We start from the raw sequence: 12,774 nt of genomic DNA on the forward strand, positions 1-12,774 counted from the left end.
GAAACGTGGCAGTGAACGCGGGCGCTGTTGGCACTTTTTTCATTACAGATTATTAAGTCCCCGCTCCGGGTATCGTTTCAACGACGATATCGTCAGTGTAGTTCAGTTTATACGTGCTTTTTCCAAAGGTTATATCTTCTGCTGAACAGGTGGGTAGTTAAAAATTATGTATTAACACGAAGTTTATAAAAGTAAATACATTAAAACGCGATAAGATCTATTCACTTGTTCCCAATTTTTAGTTTTTTTTTCTCTAAAGCGTGCCGAAAAATTGAGGTTTATGTGGCACTCTAAGTTACCTCGAAAGTAAGTCATTCTCGTGCGGTCTCGACACTTAACATATGACATTCAATTCGATGAAAATATTTATAACTTTTGGAGTATTCTTATCCTTTTCACTACTGCTCGGTTATGTTTTTAATCCGACTGGTAGTTTCGGCTTTTTGATTCATCGTTTCTGTCAAAACTTTGGTCTGCAATCGTTAACACATTTCGTACCGGACTTTCAATTTTCTTCAGTATAGTACACCGTTTTCCAATCATATTTTTTTCAGTCACGCCAAAACTATAGTTTTTAGTTTTTCGAATTTACTTTTAAATTTCATTTTGAACTTTCGTTTTTATCGATTTTTTCAATCCTTTCCACAGAATGAAGTTCCAAATTTTGAGCCTGGCTGTCGCAGCCTTTTTGGTGACAATCTGCGCCGAAGAAGCAGAGCCCGAAGCTGCAAGACTTCTGGTCTCCAAGCACATATTGAACAAATACCTTGTCGAAAATATGGATATAATTGTTAAGGTTTGTGAAATTTCCAAAAAATTGTAATGCAATTTAAAATGGGATTGAACTTAAGATGAAACTAAAAACATCACTGACATATAAAAAAAATAGAATGAAACTTCTAAAGATGTTTTTTAAAAGGTTCAAAGTATAACCATGTTCATTCTAAGAGAAATGTTGCTTTTCTAAACAATTTCAAAGTTTTATAAATATTAACATTTCTCTATTTATTTTTATTATTTTCAGTACACTGTACACAATGTTGGCAGTGCAGCAGCTCTGGAGGTTGAGATAACAGATAACTCTTTCCACCCTGACCACTTCTCTCATGTCAGTGGGGAATTGAATGCTAGAATTGACCGCGTTGCTCCGTTCACAAATGTATCGCATACTGTAATTGTTAGACCCAAAAAACACGGGTACTTCAACTTTACTTCGGCTGAAGTCTTGTACCGTCGCACCGAAGATGCCCCAAGGCTGCAGGTTGCCGTTAGCAGTTCACCCGGTGAAGGTCTCATTGTTTCCTTCAGAGATTATGCAAAGAAATTCTCTTCTCACGTTGTAAGTACAGTTTTCCTATGGATTATTAGTGATGTTCCAATTTTGACAAATTGTTATTATCAATTAATACAAAAATATACGTCATAAATTATCAGAAAAAAGAGATAATCATTTTTGGAAATAGAGATCTTTTTATACATTTCTATGGAAAAAAAATGTTAAAATTGAAATATTCATAAATATAATAGTATTGAGTAGTAAAAATGATCATTGTATTATTTCGTTTTCCAGGTTGATTGGGCAGCATTTGCGGTGATGACACTACCATCTCTGGCAATTCCATTTGCTCTATGGTACTCGAGTAAAAGCAAATACGAGAAGTTATCGAAAAATAATAAAAAACACTAGAGAAAAAAAATTTTGTAAAATTATACGATAAAAAAACGAATATACTGTTGTAAGAGGAACATAAGCTTGATCAAGATTCAAGTGCGTTTGATGGATCAATAAAACTGTCTCCGATTGACTGCGTGACGCGTGAATGATGAATCGAAAATATGTCTGATTTTTTAAATAAACATTATTTATAAAAAAAAGAAAAAAAAGAGATACTGGGAACTATTTTTTTCATTCGTATATTACAAAATCGTTTCATTGAACAATCCCCCATACCATTTTAAGTTTTCTATTAAACGCTGTAATAATATACAACAACGTTTGATCGAAGACGTATTTAATACCAATTCGAAATGGTTGTAATCACTCGTTGAAAAAATTGTACAATCGAGTCGTGCTTGTAACCATTCAAGGGCAAGTCGCAGAAAAACACATGACCTGGTTGAGGTCTTTTCTCAAGGCACTTTTGTTAAAAAAAAACTTTAATTATGTTGAAAGGAGGAATTGAACTCACAATTCTTCTTGGTTTCGTTACACGCAGACATCTCAACTGTTTTCATTATCTCTCGTTAAATTAATTACATTTCTTACTACATCCATACATTTTCAACCTAATTAAGAACAAAAAAATCCATTTTTTCCTCGTGACTGCAACGTTAAGTACTATGAACACTTGGTTTATTTGTGCTTCGTATTGGTATTATCAATTTTTGTAAGTAAACCACGAATTACTAAGTTTTTAAATTTTCCTCCCATTTCCACTTTAGTAAAAATAGACTCTTGGTGTTAATAAATGTAGAAAAAAATTGAGCGAGCACACAATGCTCAAGGATAGGTTTTACGACAGAGTTGGACAAAATAGCAAATTTCGATAGATGAGACTATTTTATTCAGCTCTGAAATTCATCTCTGTCGAGAATCAGTCACGTTAGTATTTTGGAAAACGCATCTTATGCCTTGATTTAAACTACTTATGTTTTGAACGAGTCTTCTTCTGTTTTTTCTTTTAAATCTGCATGTAAATCAGTTCTTCCGGCAAAATAATTGTATTTCCTATAGGAACGACATTCTTTCCATTTTCGACATGGCAATAAGGTTCTTCATTCATACATTTCACTCCATTATTTCTTAACACTCACGTCAGTAAAAAAAAAATCGAAGAGAAAGACGGTAAAAAAATGTAACTATGCAGTAGAATTCGTAAGTATTATCAAAATTATTTCGGACTAGTCTGTACGTCTTTCACGAATGTACGAATTCCCGAATTATCGAAGAATCGTCTCATCACGTCAGCTACGTCAACTTTTAGGTCGATGCAATTATCGAAAAAAACGTTTTCCTATGTTTCTGATTCAAATCGATTTAGTCTATTATCAGAAAGTAAAGAGTAGACAAAAAACAGTGAGAATAAAGAAAAAAAGAAGACTCGACTAAGCTAGTTTTTCTAAATAATTACATTTATGTACACTTTTCGATATTCGAGCGAGCACAAAATTAGCATTCCTCATTTATATTTTACCGAGAAAATAAGATGCTCATGATCTCTTTATTTATTTACATAGAAAACAGACAACTTTGATTTTATTCTCAAAGACAATAAAAACAAATTCAAAAAACAACGTTTTTGTGATCACTCGATATCGGAGATTGGCACTTTTGCGTCATTTTAACAAACAAACAAAAAACTTATATTGGTTTCCATTCGGTCTATCATCGAGAGAATGAAAAACCAGACAAACGACGCCTATCCGTGGAAATAGCGAGCCACTTGTCTCGTTTCCATTTCAAAAGTTCGGAAATAATTATGTTTTCTTAATTGACTATGACACGAGGAAAGGAAGAATCGTTTTTATTCTTCATCGGCTATTCTTCCTTTTATGTCTTTCGCATCACTCTGGATCTTTTGCGTTTATCATTTCTTCTGTCTCCAACGTACGATATTTCACAACACTGCGGGTTCTGCGACGAAAAGCACAAACTCATCGTCGGTGAAGAAAAAAATCGTCGTTCGCTGCCAAAATGTAACATCATAAATGTCTCGGTGCCCGTTTTCAATCCGAAACATTTGAAACACTAAGTTTGTCTTCGATTTAACTAGGGAGTTTGGAAACAATAATTCCTGCGGGTGTTTGGCGTGTAAAAACCACGTGGATCACCGTAAACGGGTTCAAAAGCCGAAAATGGTCGCAAGGGCGAAGGAGAACCTGGACTCCGTGGGCTCGACGCGTTCAAGCTGCTGTTGAGCGTCGTCGAATTTAGCGTTGGTGATTTTTTCATTGGTGGAGGACATCTGTCCGCTGAAATTATAAAACCAATATGGTGTATTATATTTATTGAATATTCATCATTATTTTGCCAATAAATCATGTCAAAATGATGAAAATCTGCATATTTACCGAAAACATTGTTATTCCTGACCGACAAATTGACACTGGACACTTTGTTCTTCCACACTGCAAAACAGAAACGATTTTTAACATGTGAATTTGAATTTTTTCCTTATTAACAGTTCAATACTGTTGCTTATCACTTCATGGAAAATCAAGAGTGAAACTTACAATAAAAGAAAGTTATCATCAGTACAGCAAGGGTACCAAATGTGTAACGATGGAAATAAATGTAATCGATCCAGTGTATACCGGAATACGGAACGTAACTTTCGTGTTTCGATATTCTTATGAGAATCTGCAGAAAGAAATTGTGATACGAAAAATGAAACGAATGAGCTTTGTTATTTTTCAATCAAACGGAGATAAAAATAAAATTGAAAGCACTCACCGAAATATTTTGTTTTGTTAGCTCATTCAATACGATAATTTTTTGCCCTTGAATATCATTGTGATCTTGGGTTAAACGTAATTTGTAGTTGACTAAATTTTTCGTGACGAATTGTCGAGAACTGATGACCGCGCCTTCAGGTACGTCGACCTTGAAAGTCAGTTAGATGAAAAAAAAATCGCTAATTGATAACAAAGATTAAATAGGAGCAATGGATAAAGACAAAGCAGAAAAATATTTTTTTTTTCGTCAATCATTTTGACAATTTAATTTCTTTTAATTAAGCTTAAATTTACCATCACTTGTTCCAACACCATGGGCAATCCATGAACCTCGAGAATCGCTGTTGATGGCGATTGGCTCGACGGTTGCACGAAAACGATTTCTTTTGTGCTGACGCAAATTGGTGGCAAATAAGCAACTTCGAGTGGCGTTCCTTCAACTTCCCGACTTTGAGCATTCACCAGAACTTTTGTTTCCAGAGTGCTCATTAAGATTGTTGGCGCTCCAATAGGAATTATGTCGCAGTAATAAAAACCTACGACAAAAGAAAAATGTTTTCTTGTGAAATGATAATAAACATTTTTTATAATAAAAATTTCATACGAAATTATTTTTTGCTTATGAATATATTTTGAGCTTGAATGTAAAAAGTTATATGATTTAGGTTTGAAATAGTCTGTACTAACCAGTTACGATGTCGAACCTCGGTTTAGTCAAAAATATGTCTTTGATATTGATCGAAGGTATTGGTGTTATGAATTGAATGTGACAAGTGAACGGGAATGAACTAAGACTGAAGTACGTGTGGGTTCGGCAGCCGCTTAAACCACGAGCGAGTACATTATTTTCTTTGACTCCTTCGTCTTTACTTTTCAGCACGAGTGGTACGCTGAATATTTCTGTACCTGTGAAATTCTTTCCTTTCAATAGTACCAGGGAAATCTGTTCAAGAAAAAAAAATCGTATTTAGCAATGTCAAGTGATTATCGAAAGAGTGAGAAAATTCTGTTGAGATATGAATTTGCTTACTTTGGCAATTGGCTGTACATTGACTTCGATTTCGCCCTGTTTGTGAGTCGTCAAACTGTGTTTTACGATGGTGTGACCGGGACTTTTTGCTCTTCCTATACCAGTTATCGAATCAACTGACAAAATCTCCGGTGCCAAAGACTGCCAAGACCCTGGATCGCCAGTTTCCGATGATAGCAAAGGCATCGAGAAACAAACCACATCTCCGATCGTCAAAGAAGTCTAAAACGTAATTATTCACTTCATGCATCATTCAATTTTTTGGACCCTGGATCGTTTAACGAACGAGTCATGTAGTCTAAAGAAAAATTGTTACCATAAATATGAAAACCCATAACGACGTGATTGATTGTTTTAATCGAAGAACCTTACCTTCGTTGGGAAAATAATATCCCCGATTGTCATGTGAACGTAATCGAACATTCCGTTTGGATATTTATCGCTATGAATTTTAGCGACGAGTTCGCCGTCCTTGTGGAATTTTGCTATCAAAATATTGTCCGGTCCCTTGGCAAAGGACATGAGATCCGAACGGCTCATAGCTGCTACGAATTCCGTGTTTGTCGCCGCAAACTTGTTGCCTACGCTGTCGAAATATTCAACTACGTAACTGAGCTCCATACCTTTTGGTAACATGTTCAATTCTTCCCCGCTTCTTATACGAATGTTCGAATTCAATGAGAGCATCATGTAATGAATCGGTTTAACCTGGAAAAATTATTAAGGTATAATTATTTAAACGCGCTGAAGACGACTCAAATTTCTGCTTCACAAGTTTTGATATATCTTCGAATAAAAAATCGCTGTTTTGAACAGGATTTCGTAAAAAATCGTAAAAACATGGTAACGCGTAAAATTTTCGTAAGTGCTTCATCATTTTTCTTCAATTTTTTATAGGGAAAAAATTACTCTTACAGTTATCTAATTTTCTCTTCAATTTGCTATTTCGAAATGATATTATCTAATGAGAAGCTTCGATAAAGGCGAAAAAACTTACGTCAATGATGACCGTAACGGTTTGCTTTAAGTTGTAGGATTCGACATTAGTGATAGAGACGATGGTTCTTCCATAATTTTCGCCAGACTTGACAAGGCCAGTTTTGTCGATCGTCACAGTTTTGACAGCCTGAGTAAGAGCGTTAGGATCTTCGGATTCGTTACTTCCATTGGCGAGAATTTTGTAGCTGGTAACACCGTGCTTATCGCGATTGGTTTTTATTTTGAGAATGGAATTAGGCTGCATTATTAAAACGGGAATGCCAGTGGTGGCGGGCGAGGGTTGTACGATAGCGAGTTCTTCGAAAATTTCAATTTTGGCAAAAGTTCCAAAGCTTAATTGGTCTTCGTAGCCGGCGATGATTTTCGAGGGAATTGTAACGTTGAGATAAATCGTGGCGAAACCAGGAGCATGAGCTTTAGCTCGTAAAGTGACTTCGTTCTGATAACGAATATTGATGCCAGTGCCTTCGTACATGTTATGCAAGCTCAGTAGCCTCGTGTCGCTAGTGTACCAATTAAACGAGAGCAAAGATTTCATCGATCCAATAATAAGTGGCGTCAAATTGTCCGGTATTCCGAAAGCCCAAATCGGCACTGTCGCTCCAACTTTTATTCTCGTTGTCGGAGCCACGATTTTTATGCCTTGCAAATGCGTTACTTGGACGTAAACATGATCTTGGGAATAAATAATTCGTTGACCTTTGACACTGGGACCAACAGCGCGTGCAATTACTTTCGCTTTTCCCACAGCTTTGCCCTCGAGTATGCCACGTTTTTCGATACCAAGAATATTTGTATCTTCAACGGAAAATTCGATTTCTCCGTCGCTCGGACCACCGCTCGTTTCGATTTGACAGACAGTTCCAACGAGGATCGTCAAGTTTCTTTCGTTTACTCTGAGCGGTGTGAAAACTTGTATTATCGCTGTTTCGCTTCGAATTTCTTGATCACCGCGTCCACTGGTGAAAAATATTCTCGCTTCGCCCTCCTTGACCCCGTGAATCATGTACAGGATTCTCGAATACGGTGCATCATCCTGTTCACCAACGGGAAGTCTCTTGACGTCAATATGATTTTCATCGGTCTCGAAATTCAATTCTAAAGCGTCCAAACTCGGCAATTCCATGAGATGACCGTTCGTGTCGTAAAGTTTAATTGTCGCGAGTATGCATTTGCCCTTCTCAACTTTGTCGATTGTGTCGATCTCGATACCAGCCAATTGTTGTACTTCGATTTCGGCCTCGGCGGGGGAGGACACGAGGCAAAGATCGACGAGTCCGAGCCGCAAGACGCCTGGCTTTTTCGGCACGATGCTTATAGTTTTCGTTGGCTCGACGTAACGGATGTCCGCTATTTCTTCGCTGCTCAATACGAACTCGTAATAGCCGGAGCCCTGGCTAACTTGAAGAGAATATTTTCCGGTTGGGTCATTAAGGACTTTGATTTTTTTAGGAGTTATCGTTGTGTCGTTCACTAAATAGACGACGATTTCTGCTTCGATGAGAGGCGTTTTGAGGACGTCGCGTTCGTTGAGAATCGCGAACGGTGGCCATTCCGGGGATATTTTCTGTTTGGCGAGTACGTGATTCTGGTAACCAACAACTTTTGCTGAAACAACGAGCGAGCCGGTGTGTCTTTTCGGTACAAGTATCTGATAATGAGTTCTCGGTAGGACGACGTTCATATCGGTGAAAGTTTCCTCCGCTGTGCCGCTAGCGATTTCCACGGAACCGCTGTCCTGCGGTTTCAAATTCCAGACGACATTCAAACTCGTAAAGTTATCAAAACGTCTTCCATCCTCGTCCTTGACCGTGACTACGAGACGGAGAGATTTATCGCTGTGCGCCATGACTCGATCACTGCTTTGACCGATCGGGCAATGTTCACTGTCCTTGAATTCTGGTGCGAGATGGACGTAACGCGGTTTTCCACAGATAACTCGCACTGTCGCTGTCGCATCGGTGCTACGACAATTTGGCAATAGAGGCGCGTTCGAAATCGTGTAAGTCAACAAAACATCGCCAAGGACACGACAGACTACTTCGTAAACCACGATTTCTGGGCTGTCTGAAATTTGTCGTTCGATAACTCTCACTGCATCCGGATCGCTCGAAGAAATCACGCGTTTGTAGCCTTGCGGCTTTCCTGGCCACGGATGAGGCCCGCCCTTGAAAATAATCTTTCTCGACGAGCCAACGGCCAACAGAGTCTCACCGTTCGATGGATGAACTGCGACAAGTCGCTCGTAAGCGGCGATTGTTATGTTGTCCATTAAATATTGTCCGTTCGAGCTGTATGCGACGGTAATACTCGAAGTGCCGACGTCGAGTCCAATCAGGCGAATCGTAGCGCAAGAGATTCCGACTGGAGTCAAATTTTCGCTGGTATTTTGTACGAAATTTCCATCGGGAATGTAAATCTCAAAAGGAATTTCTCGGCAATCATTGAACGGTATTTCTTTGGAGTCTGGAGCTTCGCCGATTTTTCCATAAAGAGCGACGTGCAGATCGATCGGTTCGCCGATTGCCGCGTCCATGTTGTACTGTATGATTTCAAGACGCGATGGCAAGAGAACGTGAACTCGGGCACGATCGTTGTTGTAAGGATTTCGTGACATCGAAACGACCACTTCGGTACTTCCTTCGTTCAATATTCTGACAACACCGTTTTGCGAGACAGTCACGATCGACGGTTGTCGCGAGTCCCACACATATTTTCCGTCCCCACCGCTCGCCTTTAAGGCAATGTCGAAACGAGTTTTACTCCTTGGATCCCAAGGAACAGCCAGAATGCGAGGACTTATCGTCACTGGTGTGTGAATTACTAATTCAGCCTTTGCCGAAAGTTGTGGAACCAAAGGTATTTTTTTCCCCTCTTTGTTTATAACGCCAAGTAGGCGAGCTTCGGCGACGCTCGTTCCACACGTTATTGGCACAACGACAACGTGACTTCCGTTTTGCGTGGATGACTTTGTCTCGAAAAATTGCGGATCTACGCTTAACGAAACTTCGACGCCTTCACCTATGTGAAATTTGTGATCTTTGCTGTCGAATAATTCGACCACTAGTTCGTGCGTCTCCTCGAGAATCAAACCCGAATTTCTGTTCGGCAGTACTGTTATCGTTATGTAAGAAACTTCATTTATGTTTATCGTTGCCGTTGGTAAAACTACGCCGTATTCCTCGTGCACATTTTTGTCATGAAGCACCACTTTCGTTTTCCCCTTTCCAAGAGCATAGGCCGAGTGACGGTCGTTGTTTATCTCTAGGATCAAAGGATTTTCAGCTTCCAAGTAATATTGCGTCGATGGAAGACTTATCTCCTCTAAGCGACCTTGATGCACCTAGGAGTGGGAATTAGAATCATCGTTGCAACTTTTTTTATTGCCTAATTTCTTTAGAGGATATTCGCGAAAAATTCGTTACCTGCATTATTCTGTACTTGAAGCTATCATAGGCCATCATCGTCACATCTGTTGGAAGAATTATCAGGTTGGCAACTACGATCAGTTCCACCTCAACGGGTGGTACATGCTTGTATTCCGAATGGGCTGATCTCACAGAAACCTTGGGGAATTCGTTCGAATTTTTATTCAATTCATTCAGTTTTATATACGAATTAGTGATTATTCTAGTCCCGTAAATATATGAAGAATTTTTCATTTTATCATCAACCCTAGATCATTTTAAAAGTTCGCTTATCTCAGCAGTACACTTTAATGCCTAAATAAAGCTAAGCAATTGAGGATAATTGCAAGAATTTCGTGCTATTCTCTTTTATCCATATTATGTTAAAAATTTTTCCTCGAGCACAACGATTTTCGTGGAATTTATATTTTAAACTACTTGTGGAAGTGTTGAAATGAATCCTTCATTTCCTGTCACTAGTACCTTTGCTGTCCCAGTTTTGATTCCCTCTAGAAGAATTATATGTCCTTGTCTTCCAGTATTGTCCAGAGATATTATCGTCGATGGAGTCTCGTAAGGAGATTCTTGGAACGTCATGAAACGCAATATACTATTGTACTCGTTTTCCAGATGGGTATTGCGTTTTTCACGACTTCCGATAGTCCACACGAATTCTACACCGGCTAAGGTTGTGAACTCGTTTCCTGGAAAACCAATGATTCGTACATTCACCGAAAGTTGAAGTAATAAAGGCTTATGATTGGAATGATGTATTTGGAAAAAAATTTTTGGATAGAAGAAATTTGAAAGTTGAGATTTCTCTCCGAAATATTATTTACATATTCAGAGTATAATTTTATTTTTTCATTCCTAAACTTTGAAAATACCAGGAAAAGCTACCTAATTCAGCAAAATGCAGAAAACTTCAAGGCAAATTTTCTATTTCTGGATGGCAATACTCAGAGAAATATCTATTTACCTTGTTCGTCATATGCTCGAACTTCAAAAGCTTCTGGTGCCTCTTCGATGAATAATTCTCTGGTAGTGGTAACAAGATTGAGGGAAAAAATGGCATCGACGATGACGTCGCATCGTAAAAATTGTCCAGTATTTATATCCTCGGCTAAAACAATAGCGGTATTTCTCACAGGTTCTTTGGTAATGCTTTGGACCATAACCGCTGATGAGCATGTTCGATCAGGGTTTTCATTGATTGGAATTAAGTGAATGATGTCAAGACGAGACGTTGACCTGAAATGATGCAGAAGATATATAACCATGAATATCAGTAGTACGGAAAACACGCCGGGAAATTAACCTCTAAACGAACGCATTTCGCATGAATTTGAGCAGTTAAAAAGATGTGCAATCTCACAAGAAAAGGGAAAATATCGAATATATTAAAAATATTATCGAAGAATGAATAGTTCTATCGACGTTTTATTTATTTTATATTTTTGCGTCAAACTACAAATAGAAATGACGTGAGAATTACCACTGGTAGCAGCCACCCTCAGTCACTTCAAGGGTAAAGTTGACCGGGAAATCATTGAAAACCGGTAACAATACTCTCGGAACGTTTAAACGCGACGTTTCTACTAATTTTGAGTGCCATATTAACGTTGAACATAACGTTAATAAAATTATATTTAATGAAACGCTCGATCCCGCCATAATTTTTTTTACACTTCTACATGTGTTTTTTATTGCGGAAATAACTTCGCGCCGCCTCTCTGCCGACTCGTTGGTCGACTATTCTTGATCCTGATTTTGTGAGTTCGGATTTGTAGGATTGTAGGGTTTGGAGCGGCGAAGCACGCAGCACGGAGTTTTCAACGGTTTCAGCCAGAGACTGTGAAATTTCAAAATGTGTGCAGCGCGCATGGGAGAAGAAGCAACGAACGATCAAAATTATATTTCTCCACCAGAGTGCGCTTTGGCTGCTTTGCAGTTTGAAGGATTTTATGAAAACCTTATTTTTCGAATTCTTCCATTGTTTTGAATGTAAATTTTTTGACGGTGTTTGTTTAATTCAATCAAACGTTGTTTCCTTAATAATAAAACTATTAATAATATTATTAAACATTTTCATAATAAGGCTCAATTGTTAAAGTACGTCCGAATCCTTTGACAGTGACGAATATTTTCGTGAGAACGTTCTTTTTGTTGATCATAATTTTCAATGCAATTAATTCGATGCAAAAAAAAAATATATTCTATAGCTTTTGTAACATCGACCACATAACTCACAAACTTTAGCCCAGGAAAATATATTTTGCTTAATTTCGTGGTGATTTTTGATTAATTAATTTGTTTGGGTTTATGGAAATTTCGCTCATCACATTTTCTAGAAAATTGAGTAGACCTACTACGAAACATTGTTGACGGATAATGCAAATAAAATTCCACCCCTTGAAGGAATTAAACGAGTGGAGAATAGGCGTGCTCGTTGCGTGGCCTGTATTGTCGCGTGAATTTTTATTCGTGCTCTTGTATCTGTAGATTTGAATCTAGGTTTATGGATTTCCTTTATGTCAAAAAACATATATATTTTTGCATGGTTTACTATTGTGGAGGAATTGGGTCCTTTTAAAAATAATAATGAACTGCACATACGCGTGAGCTTCGAGTTGCTTTAAAAAAAATATAAAATTTGGTTTTTTTACAGAGTGAACTGAACATGAAAACTGATGAGCGTTGATACGTTGAACGAACGACGTTATAAAAGTCGATGATCGCGTTCCCGCACGCGACTCGGTCTGGTATTTTTTATACATAAATGTGTATCCGCGCCTCCATTGCGCGCTCTCGCGAACGTTGGCAAGGGGAGATGGCGACAAAGGAGTAGAATCAGAAGATCTGGACAAGAGCATATCGCGTCAA

The 12,774-nt window shown here is 38.2% G+C and overlaps 2 protein-coding genes across 2 annotated transcripts; one reads left to right on the forward strand and one right to left on the reverse strand.

Annotated features, from left to right (window-relative positions):
* Positions 1–4: 4 nt before the first annotated feature.
* Positions 5–1,884, forward strand: SsRbeta (signal sequence receptor beta). Its single transcript, XM_043427093.1, has 4 exons — positions 5–149; positions 649–796; positions 1,025–1,339; positions 1,571–1,884. Exons 2-4 carry the CDS (start codon positions 650–652, stop codon positions 1,685–1,687), a joined length of 579 nt encoding a protein of 192 aa, XP_043283028.1. The 5' UTR covers positions 5–149; position 649; the 3' UTR covers positions 1,688–1,884.
* A 111-nt stretch (positions 1,885–1,995) lies between these two features.
* On the reverse strand, positions 1,996–11,724 carry Gp210 (nucleoporin 210). The gene is made up of 13 exons (XM_043427084.1): positions 11,387–11,724; positions 10,871–11,142; positions 10,375–10,595; positions 9,910–10,050; positions 6,483–9,827; positions 5,858–6,193; positions 5,486–5,707; positions 5,143–5,398; positions 4,750–4,991; positions 4,454–4,603; positions 4,234–4,360; positions 4,072–4,128; positions 1,996–3,972 (listed from the first exon to the last, which is right to left on the reverse strand). Exons 1-13 carry the CDS (start codon positions 11,563–11,565, stop codon positions 3,770–3,772), a joined length of 5,751 nt encoding a protein of 1,916 aa, XP_043283019.1. The 5' UTR covers positions 11,566–11,724; the 3' UTR covers positions 1,996–3,769.
* Between the last annotated feature and the right edge of the window lie 1,050 nt (positions 11,725–12,774).

The sequence above is a fragment of the Venturia canescens genome, chromosome 8, assembly GCF_019457755.1.
Source record: "Venturia canescens isolate UGA chromosome 8, ASM1945775v1, whole genome shotgun sequence".
Lineage (NCBI taxonomy): Eukaryota > Metazoa > Arthropoda > Insecta > Hymenoptera > Ichneumonidae > Venturia > Venturia canescens.